At 39.2% G+C, this 15,930-nt stretch overlaps 2 protein-coding genes across 6 annotated transcripts; both read left to right on the top strand.

Annotated features, from left to right (window-relative positions):
* Positions 1 to 50: 50 nt before the first annotated feature.
* socs2 (suppressor of cytokine signaling 2) lies at positions 51 to 4,534 on the top strand. The gene is made up of 3 exons (XM_051420198.1): positions 51 to 197; positions 1,268 to 1,502; positions 1,852 to 4,534. Exons 2-3 carry the CDS (start codon positions 1,385 to 1,387, stop codon positions 2,325 to 2,327), a joined length of 594 nt encoding a protein of 197 aa, XP_051276158.1. The 5' UTR covers positions 51 to 197; positions 1,268 to 1,384; the 3' UTR covers positions 2,328 to 4,534.
* Positions 4,535 to 5,439: 905 nt separating this feature from the next.
* cradd (CASP2 and RIPK1 domain containing adaptor with death domain) lies at positions 5,440 to 11,011 on the top strand. Of its 5 annotated transcripts, none has more exons than XM_051420175.1 (3): positions 5,440 to 5,871; positions 5,907 to 6,027; positions 9,191 to 11,011. In XM_051420175.1, exons 1-3 carry the CDS (start codon positions 5,562 to 5,564, stop codon positions 9,396 to 9,398), a joined length of 639 nt encoding a protein of 212 aa, XP_051276135.1. In that variant the 5' UTR covers positions 5,440 to 5,561; the 3' UTR covers positions 9,399 to 11,011. The 5 variants fall into 5 exon arrangements, with proteins under 5 accessions (XP_051276135.1, XP_051276134.1, XP_051276138.1 ...); XM_051420174.1 differs by having other exon boundaries at positions 5,441 to 5,871; positions 5,907 to 5,945; XM_051420178.1 differs by having other exon boundaries at positions 5,441 to 5,906; positions 5,993 to 6,027.
* Positions 11,012 to 15,930: the final 4,919 nt, after the last annotated feature.

The following is a 15,930-nucleotide window of genomic DNA, read 5'->3' as shown; positions in this document are numbered from 1 at the left end:
TACAGCTGAAGCTTCTTTACTCGACGGCTGCAGGTCCGTGTGTCCCCGCACCGACCCGCCATTAGTGAGAGAAAGGAGGAGAAGTGGAGATAAAATAAACGAGGAGGATTTCTGCTGTAAATGTTGTTCATGGAAGGTCAACTGACATCGCTGAGGGGTTTGGCTAGCTAGCAGCTAGCTCTGACACCGAACCTCAGGTACGTTCGCTTGTCACCTCACGCCAAACTCCATTCATTATTCTGCCAATTTAAGGCCACTTTGGTGTGTGATTGTGCTGTAATATAAGATTATGTTGTGTTCTTTTTATGCCCGTTCAGTCTACATTTCCGCAAACCAAACACAATTAATTTAATGATATTTACTTTAAAATAAAAGATCCATAAATGATCTGGCTATAAGTGGAGACATCCATCAGTTTACACCAAATTCTATTCAAACATTTAGTAATTTAACGTCCCATCGGTTTTCTACTGATTTGAAAATAAAATTCAATTTCTTGTTTTCTTCACAGTTCACATTAAAATTCTGCACAAAGTATTTAGTATTTAGTATTTAGTGAGATATTAGTGGGTCGGATGGATGAGGAACTGCACAGTTGTTGTGGTCGCTGGTGGATCAATATGTCGGCTCACACAGCTCCAGATAATGGAGACACCTCATGTTTTATGATTTATATTATTAATAATAATTATATATTCTCCTGTTCTTTATAATACATTATATAAATATAAACATTGTTTAGTAACATTTAGTTTATTCTTCAGTTGAATTAAACCAAATTCTATTCAAAATTCTACTAATTTAAGGTTTATTAGTTTGTGTTTATTACAATGAATGTTCTGCAAACAGGAAGAAATGAGTTATTATTATTTATTTATTTATTAGATTAATAAAGGTAATGACAACAGTATTAATTAGTTTATAGTTAATATCAACGTTAGTCGGTTAATAATTTACATTATTTTGTGTCCAGTTGGAACAAATAAACTTTTAAATCAAAATGTTTACTATATTCAGACTTTTTGCTGATTATTGATTAATCGTCTTCATCAAATATCTCGTTTTGTCTGAAGATTCAGAGAAGAACAGGAGAAGGAGAGCTTTTACTCCATTCATTGATTGATTGATTGATTGTTTGATTGTTTGATTGACTGAAAAATGTCTCATTCAGTTGTTGGTGAATTTCAGATCTTCTGTTCTGTGTTTTTAAATTAATACGTTTCTGAATGAGTTTCCCTCCTGTAGCTAACGTTGTTGTGTTCAACAGAGACCGGCACCGAGACCGGCACCGAGACCGGTCTTCCTCCCCTCTGGTCGGGCCTGCAGAACCCGTCCCATGTCTGAGCTGTGGGCCTAGTTCTAGGCTGAAGGTTGGACCGGTCCAATGACCTGCCAGTCCTCCGACAGCATCGAGAGCGACAGACGAGCCGAGAACAACTCCAGAGCTGTGGAATCGGACGAGAGCCGCATCGCCTTAGCCATGAAAGACCTGAAGAACACAGGTGAGTCCCGCAGAGCCCGGACCGGCAGGTACAGGCCTCGTTTCCATGGATACAAACACATCAGTGCAAACAGACAAATGACTGTAAGACTGAACTGATCAATAGCATCAATAGTATCAATAATCAGCTATGGGGACAGTTAGCAGCATTAGCATTAGCAGTGATATATTAGAGTATTATTGATTTCAGATCAATAAATATAAATTGACTCTCCGTCTCCTCTTGGGGTGGATAATAAGATTCAAACAGTTAACATTAATAAAAGCTCCTGATAGAGAAACTCTGGTTCTGGTTCTGACGTGATATTTAATATGATTAGATATTGATTATTATTATGGTCTGTTCTCAGGCTGGTACTGGGGCAGTCTGACTGCTAACGAGGCTAAAGAGATCCTCCAGGACGCCTCCGAGGGGACGTTCCTGGTTCGGGACAGCTCCCAGAGAGATTACCTGTTCACCATCTCGGCGATGACGTCGGCGGGTCCGACCAACCTGCGCATCGAGTACAAACACGGGAAGTTCAAGCTGGACTCGGTGGTTCTGGTGAAGCCCAAACTGAAGCAGTTCGACAGCGTGGTTCACCTGGTGGAGCACTACGTCCAGCTGTCCCGGACCGGCGACAAGGCACCGGCGAACTCTCGGCCCTCGGCGGCGCCGCCCAACGGTACGGTGCAGCTGCTGCTCACCAAACCGGTGTACACCGCCACACCGCCACTGCAGCACCTCTGCCGGGTCGCCATCAACCGGACGACGCGGCGGGTTCAGGACCTGCCGCTGCCCAACAGACTGAAGGACTACCTGATGGACTACGCCTACAACGTGTAGAGCAGGACGCCACTGACCAATCCCAGCATGCTTTGCTCCTGTGACAGGAGGGACGCGCAATAATCAGTGAGGAAGAAACTGCAGGAGGAGGAGGAGGAGGAAGAGGAAGAAGAGGGACTCCTCTGTGAACTGCAGTAACACTGCAGTATTGGCACTGTTTGTACCCTGTGGGTCAGATTTTGGCAGTGTTGGTCCTCCGTATAAACCCGATCAGTTGAAGGTGAATTAACGGTCGTAAACTCGCAGCTACGCAACAGAAACAATATTTACAAACAAACAGCTGTTATCAGTTTATTTATTTAAAAAATGTGGATCAATAACAGTCACTCACATAAACCTGTTTCCATTAATAAGGTGATTAATTACTGATTATTGATCAGTTGATATAAAATATGAACTTTAATTAAACTTCTGTTTCAGTTAACGAAGAGAAACTCAGTAAAAACTGACATCAACATTTCCTGCTGTCACAGTTGAGTCACAGGAAACCGAGGCCTCTGATTGGCTGCTGGACGACTGTGAGAGGCTCGACCCTCGGTGGCGGCGGCGTCGAGGGTTTCCTGATCGATGGAAACAAACAGACGTGTTGTTTTCATGTGAACTAATGAGTTGGACTTTGCCCCCCCTTGCTGGATGTAGTACTGCAGCTCTGGACCTGGTGATCCTGCTCTGAGGTTCAACGAGGACGCGGCCCAGATAAAGTCCACATCAGTCTGATCTCCGGTCCGGTTTCACTGGTTTCTGATCACAAAGCGAAATCGGCTCCGATCCATTCATAACGTTACGATAAAATCCGTCGAGAAAGTTACGATGTTTTAAAATTAAGATTCTTACGTTTAAATTTGGTCCGATAACAGAATCAGAAATTCCTCCAACACGTCCTTAAAAACCTTCTGTTTCCCAGGATGGTGAAGTCGTGTCCACGTACAAACATACAGACAGCCGTATGGAAGATGATTAGTGCCATATACTAAAAATTTACTTGAGTTCTGGGTTAAAAAAAAGTCGTCTTCCATCGATCAATATCAGCCAACAGACAAAGTCCAGGCATCAGAATCAGTATTGAGAAGTCATCTAATCACAAATCATTGAGCCATTCGTCATCAAACGTCAAAAGTCGCAAATATTTTTAATGAATTATACAAAAAAAATCTAAACTATTTTGACATTTTTCACTTTCTTCTGCAATTTAATTATAAAAAAAATCTCTAAAAACATCTCGACAAGTAAATCCCAAAAGCTGCTCTCTGAGTAGAAGATGAAATAAATCATTTTATTACCATTCAAGTTATCAGAAGTCTGAACAGGAAGTTCTCCATGAACCTTTTGTTATATTTTATCTTTAGCAAACAGCTTCTGTGATTTAGAGTTTGATATTATTTGGATTCATCGTGCAGTTTGGATCAATAATCTGGATCAATAATCTGAGTCCAACTTGTTCTTTTTCAGAATAAATATGTTTTCTAATATAATTTTATAATATTTTCCTGCTGGGTTTGAACAGATGTTTGATTTGAGTCGCAGTAACTCAAGTATTGATTATAAATTAAATTAATTAAAGTTATTCTCTTATGCGGCTTTAAAGGGAACTTAAATAAAATGAGTCGATGTAACAAACTGGAATCAAACACATTAAAGTTCAGACTGATTTTGTCTTTAGGGTTCATTAATGTAACGATAACGAGGATTCTTCGTGGACGCGTTGCTGCGAGTTTCAGCTCGACCTCCGTTCTCTTCCGGGTTTTAAGGCGGTCCAGGTCCAGGATGTGGTCACTCAGGTAAACAGGATTCGGCTGCCGGCGCTGGTGTAAATATCTAATGTTCCTCTTTGTATCTTTATTTTTATATGAGGGGTTAATCACTGAAGGGAAGGGTCGCTTGTTTTATCTCCAGCTACGATTTCATGGTGATAAAGTTCATCTACCATCAGACCTTTATTACTATAACACAATGAGCAGGACCACACATCTTTGTACATATCACACCTGCTGGACCCGGCTGGACCCTGCTGGACCCGGCTGGCTCTCAGCTTGGTTTTGATTATTAAAGATATTTATTGATTGTGTCTCACTGTGTGTTCTGGTACATTTTTTGTAAACGAGCTGCGGACTGAAAGCGTTCTGCTGACGGGAAGCTCTGTGGCGGTTCTGTAACGTTGATCGGCTCCGACCACGAGGTGAATAAAAGTTTTATATGGTGCTTCATCACAGAGGTGTTGTTGTCATTAATGTCCATATTTATTTGATTTACTTACAGACGTTTATATATTAATAAAAACATCTGACATCCTATAAAGTATGACAACGGTAAGTTAATAGTTTATGTTGTATTATAAAACTTCATCGTAAAAAAGAATTCATTTTCATAACAATCTGTTTCAGTGTATGGAAGACCAAAACTGCAAAAAATAAAATATGCTTTTAAATGCATTAATTCCCCTATTTAACTCTCCTATTTAATTTATCATTTTATCTATTCATTTCTTATTTCCCAAAATGTACTTGTCACATTTTAAAATTAAATAACGCCTATATTTATCTTTCAGTATTATTTTTAATGCATTTAAAGACATTTATGTATTTATGTATCAGGTCAAATATATCGATATAGTATTGTGGTGCTTGATGTATTAAACGTGTGTTGAATAGAAAATGAGTCCCTGATGAAGACTGATGAAGACTGCCCATTCAACCGAACTCCATTGAATAATCTACCGGTTTTAGGATTTCTCTTTATTAATTAACTATAAACACTTGATAGAACATAAAATCGGAGCCAGCTGGAGAATTTAAATTATTCTAGTAAATCCGGGAAGTATCTGATCGACTGAGAAAAACTTTTTAGATACAAAAACTCTAATTTTAGCATTAGCTTACAGTGTTCGCTAGCTAGCGACTACCGCTTTAGAAAGAGGAACTCGGCGCGAAACGTTGATATTTTATGTAAATTAGTGACACCTGGTGTATAACATGTCTGCCGAATTGAAGAGTGGTTCATAATAATTCACTAAATTAAACTGGTTGAATAATTGTACTTATTAGAAGATTTGTAGACGTGACAAACTGAGTGTTTACCGTTAGCAAAACATTGGTTCCGCTGGTGTTTCCAGTCGGACACAATAACATTGAGCAGACAGCCCGGACCGGTAGCGATAGAGGACTAGTCTTCATGATGCAGGGTGAAGTTAGTTAATTAAGAGACAATTAGAGACAATTAGCGGCTCTCAGCTCCAACATGGAGCCGGCTCACAGAGCTCTGCTGCGGACGCACCGGCTGCAACTGTCCGGGCAGCTACTGGTCAGTGAAACTATCGTTCCGTTCTTGTACCAGGAGGACATTTTAACAGAGGCACAAGTGGAGGACATCGAGTCCCAGCGGACAGACAGACTGAAGACTCTCAGGCTGCTGGACCTCCTGCCGAACCGCGGACCCCGGGCCTTCCACTCCTTCCTGCGGTCTCTGGAGGACTTCAGCTGGGTCCGAGACAGACTGCTGCTGGACCTCCAGAACGCACCTGGACCCGGACCAGGACCCGGACCCACAGGTGAGACACAGACACACCTGGACCCGGACCCACAGGTGAGACACAGACAGACACACCTGGACCCGGACCCACAGGTGAGACACAGACACACCTGGACCCGGACCAGGACCCGGACCCACAGGTGAGACACAGACACACCTGGACCCGGACCCACAGGTGAGACAGGCAGAACTCACCCTGTTTTTAATGTTTAATTAAAAATATATTTACTGAGTAAGAACAAAACCTTTTTTACTGTTAATGTCAGTAATTATTAACAATAATTATATAAATATATTAAACTTGAATTTAACAGTTTAATCTAATAAATAAACAGTAAATATCAGATTGTCTATAAAAGGAGGAAATGTTCTTTAAATAGTTTTATGTTTATTTACAGTTATAGATTTATTATTATTTTACATTTATGAATATTTGTATAAAAATACAGTAAAATCTGTAAACGTACAGATTGTTTTACAGTGAAGTGTGAGATTTAAATATAATTAAATATATAAATACATAAACACAACAATTAGCAGAATAGAAACATAAAGATAAAAACAAGGAAGTTTCAGAAACACTTGTTAATATAAAACTGGATTAAAATCTGCAATTAAAGTTAGTAAGTTTCTGAAACAGTGCAACAAAAGAACCAACATACATGAACTTGAACAATCACAAGAACAATACAAAACAACATAATTCCTGACATAAGAAAAACAAATAAAACATAAGAAAAATATTCCACTTGCATAAACTAAACTAATACGAACATAGAAATAATTACATATGTCTACATGCACATGGTTCACATCGCCAGAATCACTCTCACAGTCTGCACCCTACAACTTATCAGACTCTTGTCCCACTCAAGAAATGGTTTATTGGTTACATGAAAATGCATCCACATAGCTTCTCCCATCAACTATCTCGTATGAGATTCATGTATGGATCCCATATTTTCAGAAATACCTCCTCCCTATTGTTCAGCCTGAGAATCAATTGTTCACAGCTGGCTGTTTTTAGTCATTTTCTCCCATTCATTAAATGGAATACTGTAAGACTGAACTGACTTCCAATGTCTGAGAACAATCCTACAACCCGTAGTAAGGACCAATCTACACCATAGAGTTTGCTGGAATGATAACCCTATTCCCTCTGGTATTATGCCCAAAATACATAGAGCGGGACTCTGTAATAAATCTGTCCTGAACACTTTGTTTATGAATAATATTATTTCCCATAAGTTTTGTGTCATTTCACATTCACACAGCAGTGTTCCCTTACTCCTCTCACATCTCCAGCACATCTCAGATTCACAAAGCTTTAGTCTTGCCATCTTACAAGGAGTCCAATAAACCCTATGTATGATTTTATATGTAATTAAATCATACGGTTATTTCCTTCCACTTCTCCGTAATTATCTCCTGTAAATCTGCCTCCCATGCTCTCTTGAGACCCTCAAGTTTCGGCGGATGAGATTCTTTTAAAAGACTATAATATTTAGATGCCCCACCTCTAGCCCCCTGATCTCCCTGCACTAGTTTTTGTAACTCTGTTTGAGGCAATAGGGGGAGTTTTCGTTGTGCAGACATTATAGAGCTTCTTAATTGCAAATATTTCCAAAAGTCTCGCTCAGGGATTCTATATTTAGTTACCAGTTGTGCAAAACCCATAAAGTTATCGCCCTCGAATACATCCCCAATAAAAATAATCCCTGCTTCAACCCATGACTTCCAGTAAAGAGTTTTTTTATCCACTTTCACTAGTTTGTTATGCCATAGAGATGACCTTCTAGTAAAAGAAGGGTTTAAGCCAATGAGACGAGGTGATACTTGCCAGGTTTCTCTTGCAAACAACAATAATGGATTCCTAGATGGAACTTCTCCCCCACTTTGTGAAATAAAAGCCTGTAATGGCATTGGATCAGTAAGTTCTTTTTCAATCAGGACCCAACCCGGAGCTTTGTCCTCTGCAATATATATTTTGGCGAGCTGATTAAGAGAAAAGGCATAGTGGTACCAGTCCACTTTTGGCAGGTTGAGGCCTCCGTCCTCCTTTGCAGCATACATTTTAATTCTGTTCAAACAAGGTCTTTTACCTCCCCACAAAAAGGCCGCTGCCGCTGCATTAAATCTAAAGTAGTGAGGGAGGGAAATTACATTTCAGATATTTTTATTTAAACCTTAAAATCCAGAGAATAATCGGGATCAGAGGCTCAGTGAGCAGATTGAGTCTGAGAGAACAAACTGTTTGATTCTGTAACAGAGTCCAGGTTTCCAGGAACTGTGTGTGTGTGTGTGTGTGTGTGTGTGTGTGTGTGTGTGTGTGTGTGTGTGTGTGTGTGTGTGTGTGTGTCCTCCTCCTCCTCCTCCTCCTCCTCCTCCTCCTCCTCCTGCTTTCCAGGAATGTTGGCAGCTTTAGTCTCTGAGATTTAAAGCTGCAGTCGGATGTTTGAACAATAAATTCCAGTGAAGAACAAAAGTCATTTGCAGTCGATTTGTCAGTCGAACGTCCTCATTATGAGATTAATGTCCGACTTTAATTCATATTAAATATTGTATTTTGAAATAAAAGTTAAACTCTTCTAATAAATTTTGACTTTTAAGATAAAAATTTTAGATAAACTTAAAATTCTGTCATTAAATTTCAAAATAAAATGAGATTAAAGTTAACATATGTTGTAGTTTTTACTACAAATATTTCATATTTTATACAATATGTATAACTAAATATAAATATAAATAACTGTATATTAGTGTCAGTCAGTAAACTGTGTCTAAATAAAGTTTTGGTTGTGTATAAATAAAGTTTGTGCGGGGGTCCAGGAGGACAGATTGCGTCATACGGAGGTTACCTTCGGCGACAGCGACTTCCTGTGTCACAGCGACCTGAAAGAAAAACACTGATTGTGAAATGTTGTTGACTTTAGAGGAAAATAGTTTATTTATTTTCTGGTGTTTTTGTTGATTCTGTCGTCCAATGAACAGACAGCAAACAGACACCCCGCCCCCCCCACTGATCGTAAACACTGAGAATTAAAGAGACAGCGCGCTCAACAACAACAACATCAGCAACAAACAGTCCTAGTTACAAGATCAATGTTGACGTTTCAATCAGAATTTTGACATAAAACTTTAAAAAGTCAGAAATTAAAGAATAAAACTGAAATCTGAACTTTGAGAAAACAAAGTTAATTTGTAATAAAAGTTTTTTTTAAAAGAGGAAACATTTTTAGTTTAAATGGAGAAATTATTGGATTTGAGAAGAGTGATAAAGTAATAAAGTAATGGACACATTCTTAGATCTGTAAATGTCCGTCTGTCTCCGTCTGCAGACGTCTGCTGTCTCCCGGATTCGGTTCTGTTGAGGGTCCCTTCGGACCGGGAGCTGTCCCGGCTGGCGTCTCGGCTGGGTCCGGAGTGGGAGTCAGTCCTGATGGATCTGGGTCTGTCTGCGGAGGCTCTGTTCCGATGCCGGTCCGATCATGCTCTCAGCACTCACGGGGCGGTTCTGGCCGGTCTGGTCCAGTGGAGGCGGTCTGAAGGGAAACGGGCCACAGTCCAGAGACTGATCCAGAGTCTGAAGGCCGCTGACGTCCATCCGTCCGTCCTGGAAGACGTCCTGCTGGTGGACTGACTCAGCTGCTGATAATCAATCACACAGGTCTCAGTCTGACCGTTTCCATTCAGACTGTCGGACAGGAGCCGGATCCTGGAGGGACTATCTATCTGTCTATCCATCTGTCCATCTCTGTTGAGCTCCTGAAAACATTTCATGAACTTATTTTTCATATTAAACTTTCTTCTGATTAAATACAGAAACAATAAAGAACAGATCAATAACCCATAAATCTATGAATATAAAATATAACACACACATATATATAAACATATATACACACACAACACACACACACACACACACACACTCTCTTAAGGTGGACTGACGAGATGTTTGATTCACCTGCAGGTGTTCAACCCTTAAAGATCAATAAGCTGATTGATATTATATTTAGGGACCGAGCCAGCGACCGCTGTAGGTCCCTATTGTATTTGCTATGGGTTAACCAATTCATAAGTACCACCATGAGCAAGCACTTATAACTAACTAACTAACTAATATAATGTTCATAATGTATGTATCTTTGATTTATAGTATTGTATTTGAATGCTTTGCTTTGGCAATATTTTTTTTTTTTTTTGAACTTTCATGGCAATAAATCCCATTTTCAATTTGAATTTGAGAGAGAGAGAGAGAGGCAGGCACAGCAACAACTACACTAATAGTAGTGACTGATGATGATGAACATGACAACAGCAACGATGGGGGACAATGAGCAGTGACAACAGCAACAACAGTAACTGTAGCAATAATAATACTTATAATAATAATAATAATAACACTAATATCAGTGATATTAGCAATGGCAGTCAAGCAGGACCATGGCAGGAGGCTCCACCAGGATCCATGAGAACCTGCGAGACGAGAAAGCACAAGAACTCCGGGGAAGAAGTGAAGTTAGTAACATGCATTAATGGAACATGAATGAGTGCAGAAAGAGAGAGGAAGAGAGGAGCTCAGTGCACCATGGGAAATCCCCCTGACAGTCTAGGCCTATAGCAGCATAACTAAGGGATGGTTCAGGACTCACCTGATCCAGCCCTAACTATAAGCTTTATCAAAGAGGAATGTCTTAAGCCTACTCTTGAATGTGGTGAGGGTGTCTGCCTCCCGAACCACAACTGGAAGCTGGTTCCACAGGAGAGGAGCTTGGTAACTGAAGGCTCTGGCTCCTGTTCTACTTTTAGAGACTATAGGAACCACAAGTAGCCCAGCATTCAGAGAACGTAGTGTTCTAGTGGGGTAATAGGGTACTATGAGCTCTTTAAGATATGAAGGGGCCTGACCATGAAGAGCTTTATAGGTGAGGAGGAGGATTTTAAATTCTGTTCTACATTTTACAGGGAGCCAATGCAGAGAAGCTAGTACAGGAGAGATGTGATCTCTTTTTCTAGTTCCTGTCAGTACTCGTGCTGCAGCGTTCTGAATTAATTGGAGCGTTTTAATGGACTTATTGGGGCAACCTGATAATAAAGAGTTGCAGTAATCCAGCCTTGAAGTAACAAATGCATGGATTAGTTTTTCTGCATCTGTCTGTGATAGTATGTGTCTAATTTTTCTAATATTACGTAAATGAAAGAAGGCAGTCCTAGAGGTCTGCTTTATGTGGGAGTTAAATGACAAATCCTGATCAAAGATAACTCCAAGATTCCTGACAGTGGTGCTAGAGGCCAAGTTAATGCCATCTAGAGTAACTATATCTTTAGACAGTGAGTCTCTAAGGTTTTTGGGGCCAAGAACAAGAATTTTGTCTTTTTCTGAGTTTAACATCAGAAAATTGCAGCTCATCCAGGATTTTATGTCCGTAAGACATGTTTGTAATTTAGATAATTGATTCATTTCATCGGGCTTGATCGATAGATATAACCTCGTATCATCTGCATAACAGTGGAAGTTAATGGAGTGATTCCTAATAATGTTGCCTAAAGGGAGCATATATAAAGTAAATAGTATTGGTCCAAGTACAGAACCTTGTGGAACTCCATGACTAACTGTAGTATTTATTGAAGATTCATCGTTAACGTGTACAAACTGCGAGCGATCTGATAAATATGACTTAAATCTGTAAAAATTTTCAGATATGATCCCATACCACTGCTCAGATATTGTTCCAATTTTAAGGCAATCACATGTTTATTCTTTTGTGAAAAAGTTAAATCAATATCCAATTCTTGCATTAACCAATAAGGAATAGGTAATCAAATTGTGTAGAGTGCCGTGTTTTCCTGCTCCATTCTCAATTTCCTTGTCCACTGATTTATACATTCAAAAAATTATTTACTTCTTATCTTTCTATAAGAATCCAGTGTCCCTTGCATAAGACACCTTGCTGGGAATGCTAAATTAGATCCACTCAATTTTACCCAATACTGCATTCCCAACTTAATGCGCCTTAAACATAAGGGCATTTCACCCATTTCAATGAGCAAAGCTGGAATTGGAGATGTCCTGAAAGCTCCACAACATAACCATAAACAAAGCACCCATAATCAATTGAAGATCTTATCATTGCCTGATATACTAAATGCATGGACCCCCTCTCCGCCCCCCAGTCACAACCCACCAGACTTCTCATTATATTTAACACCTTGTCACATTTTAACAAAATGTTCTTAACATGAACAGCCCAAGTCATTCGTTCTTCAAACCAGACCCCCCAAAATTTTAATTATTTTACTCTCTATAGGGGGGAACCAGACATACATAATCCAAAATCAGGTGCCTCTCTTGTATCCAAATATCATAAATTTAGACTTTGCTGCTGAAACTTTAAACCCCCATTTATCTGCCCAATCCTCCACATTACTTAAAGCCTCTTTTAATTTGTTTTAAAATAAACTCTGTATTTCTACCTCGTTTCCAAATAGCCCCATCATCTGCAAATAAAGTCTGCCCCATCCCTCTTCCAATATTACTAAATATTTCATTTATCATTATATTAAATAAGACTGGACTTTGACACTTCCTTGAGGGGTACCATTTTCTATTCTGACACATTTTGATCTACATCCACTCACTTGCACATGTATTGTTCTATTCATTAAAAAAAACTTTAATCCAATTAAACATTCTACCTCTAATTCCTAGATCAAATTTTTTTTATCATCAGTCCTTCCTTCCACAAACACTCATAAGCTTTCTCAGTATCTAAAAATACACTTACCACTATTTCTTTATTATTAAATGCCTTCTTGATATCTTGATCTAAAACCGCTACCGACTCCATTGTTGATCTTCCCTTCCTAAAACCATTTTGAAATTTAGTAAATAATCCTGTACTTTCTAAAAAGTAAACTTATCTATTTGTTATCATTCTTTCCATAATTTTGCAAAGCACTGATGTTAATGCTATAGGCCGATATGAGCTTGGATCACTTGCATTTTTGCCTTGTTTCAAGATAGGAATTATAACTGCATGTTTCCATTGTACTGGCAAACAACCCTCTTCCCACACAGTATTAATCAGAGCAAGAACTTCCTCAAGTGCTAACTCATCAAGATGTTTAAATAGTTCATATGATAAGCCATCTCTCCTAGGGGTAGTATCTGCACCAGAATCAATGGCATCTCTCAATTCTTTCTTGGAAAAAAACAAACTATTTGGATTCTCATTATCAAAATTCCTGTTCAGTTACCACTGATTACCTGACAACGGATTAGTCCTTTTCCCACTGCTCTCAATTCCTAAATTACCAGAGCTATGCACTGCTTGAAAAACCTCAACAAGCATGTCTGCTTTGTTTCTGTTGGTTATTGCTTCCACCCCACCTTTCTGTAAAACTGGTATTGGTTTCCTCTTATAAACCCCTGACATTTTATGTACTGCTGACCACAAGTGTTTTACAGGAGTTTCAGGGCCCAGTGTTTCACAAAATCTTCTCCAACTATTCATCTTTGTATTTTTATTTTATCTTATCTTCTTGCTACTGCCCTTAATCTCTTATATTTTAGTGCAAAACCCACCAAAAATGGAACATCATTGAGTCTGGAGGCCCTTATATCATAGCCATGTGCCAATTAGGATCAGGTGGCCTGATTGAGGGAAATCAGCTGCTGGAGATTAGTTCTCACCTCCCCTCATTAGGTTTCTCTCTTTATATAGTACCCAGCCTGCTTTCAGTCTTATCACTCCTCTGAAGAAGCCACAGTTTGGCGAAACGTCAGGAGCTCTTCTACTTTATATTTGTTTGTGAATTTTAATTATGACATTTTAAGGACAAGTAGTCCTATGTTTTTAGAATTATTTGATCCTTTTTGTGGGAGAGAAAACTTGACACAAAAGACAAAACACTACACTACAGCACTTTTTTGCCGAAAGGCGACAGAGAACCAAAAACTTTGATGTGAATCTTGCTGTGTGGTATATGCGAACTACAATATAGTAGCCCCCAGCATCAGCTGGGCTAGCATATAACCTAGAGTGGATTTGCCGTGATGTGTGAAGGGTGTAGTGACCTTTGGGATCTAGAATCTCCACTGTTTTAGTATGGTTTCTCTTCTTGAAAGTGTATGTAAAACTGGCATTATGTCCAGAATAAAATGTTAATTGTCACATAGAAAAAACATTAACATTGATTGTCCTTTACTAATATAGGACTGGTGTTGAATCTCTCCTTTCTGAAAATACAAGGATTTATTAGAAAAAAATCACAAAAAATTTGTGGATTTGATTTCTTATTTTTCATTGATTAAAACAACACAGTGTACACTTTTGTATGTTGATCCATCCAGGGGATGCCATGCAATATTTAAAAAAAAAAAAAAAAGCTTTGTCAAGCCCTCCTTTCCCAGCGAGGGAACCCGTGAAAGAGTGAAGTTGAACACTGAACAGTGGATGCAAACCAATATGCTAATTCTAAAAAATCAGTATGATTAAGTCATAGCAATTGGAACAGAAAATCTACCTACTTTTAACCAAGTTGCCCCACGCCCAAGCCCTCATCGCTGGAAGCCGAGGGAGACCACTGTAAGTCGTCATGCGTTTCAGACACCGTGCAAAAGGCGTTCATAGCGAGACTCTTCACATTAAACCTTGGAAATTCAGCGCCACGCCACAGACACGCCGTTTGACGCACAGTAAATGGTTGATTTACTTTTGATAACCAATGTGTCTAGATTGCAGTGATCGAATTTGAACTCAATCCGATAATATCTGTAGGAGGAGTTAGTTAAAACAGAAGCCCTGAAATGCCAGAAATGGCATCACAGTTTGACATTTGATTCAAAATGGCCTTCAATGTACAGTCACAAATAGCACAACTTTTAATCGCCACCATTTTTTGACTGTACTGACCAATTTTGAAGTAGACTCGATAAATTCCCTAGGAGGAGTTCATTTAAATACAAGGTGAAAAATTCACCGAAAAATGAGCACGGAATTCAAAATGGCCAACTTTGACAGAAAGCCACACTGCACATGCAGTTAATGCTCATCTGTTATTACCTTTATTTTTTTACCTGTGAGTTAGTTTTAGATGTTGAGAAACACTTTCTACAAAGAATATGTCAGTATCAGTGAGTCAGGACCAGAGAGAGTAAATGAAAAGAATACGTTTATTTATCACACACACAACTAAAAGAGCAGAGACAGGAAACATGCCAGGGGCGAAACCTTGTGCACTACCAGGATCCGAGCCAGGATGTTCTAAAGAGTTCGGTCTAGACCTGCTCTTTTTGAAAAGTGTCCTGAGATAACTTCTGTTATGAATTGGCGCTATACAAATAAAATTGAATTGAATCTGGAACAGTTTAAATACATAGGAAGAGCTGATCAATAACCATAATAAATAGCTACATAAATGTTATATTAGTTTATGTCTATTTGATGTTGTAATACCTACAACCAAAACACCACCTACCAGATGATGGAGCCTGGTCCTCCTGGTCTTGGGTCGTCCCTCCCTGATGGTCTGACAATCAGACCAGGAACACGTTAACACAGAAACTACCACAGTTCTATATGGAGATGTTAAACATTAGAGCGAGAGAGAGAGACTGACGCTGCGTTTCATTAGTCGTTCAACATGCCCTCATTCACTTGCCCTCGGGGGAATCCCCGCCGGCAGAGGGCTGAGGGAGCCAGTGAACAACGATGGTCACTCTGAGGTGGATATCACCCACAATGCATTGCAGTTTACGTCATTGCCACTATAACGCCGACGGCTGCCAATGAGTAGGCCTATTTGAAACAGATGTTTGTGGTTGAAAAAAACAAATGAAGAAAACATGTCGGACCAAACAATTTACAAGTGTAAGTAACAATATCTTGATATTCTGAGTAATGTCGAAATTACATTTTTGTCATGCTATGGAATTTGCTTTATGCAATATACTTTAGTAGAATGTTATAATTCTCTATTACTTGCATTCAGAACTACCTATGTAACTGAATTGTTTTGCACAAAATTTCACATTATAACATTGTTAGTGGGTGACACAATAGTGATTGCTTAT

The sequence above is a fragment of the Dicentrarchus labrax genome, unplaced genomic scaffold (genome assembly GCF_905237075.1).
Source record: "Dicentrarchus labrax unplaced genomic scaffold, dlabrax2021, whole genome shotgun sequence".
Classification (NCBI taxonomy): domain Eukaryota; kingdom Metazoa; phylum Chordata; class Actinopteri; family Moronidae; genus Dicentrarchus; species Dicentrarchus labrax.
Note: the sequence above shows the minus strand (reverse complement) of the source record. Positions and strands in the feature narration are given on the sequence as shown.

What these genes read in the sequence shown, in the direction of transcription:
- socs2 (XM_051420198.1), top strand. Translation starts at nt 1,385, where the DNA reads ATGACCTGCCAGTCCTCCGACAGCATCGAGAGCGACAGACGAGCCGAG. An exon ending in GAAAGACCTGAAGAACACAG is followed by an intron (nt 1,503 to 1,851) that starts GTGAGTCCCGCA and finishes GTCTGTTCTCAG; the next exon opens with GCTGGTACTGGGGCAGTCTG.
- cradd (XM_051420174.1), top strand. Translation starts at nt 5,562, where the DNA reads ATGGAGCCGGCTCACAGAGCTCTGCTGCGGACGCACCGGCTGCAACTG. An exon ending in ACCAGGACCCGGACCCACAG is followed by an intron (nt 5,872 to 5,906) that starts GTGAGACACAGA and finishes CCGGACCCACAG; the next exon opens with GTGAGACACAGACAGACACA. An exon ending in ACCTGGACCCGGACCCACAG is followed by an intron (nt 5,946 to 9,190) that starts GTGAGACACAGA and finishes CTCCGTCTGCAG; the next exon opens with ACGTCTGCTGTCTCCCGGAT.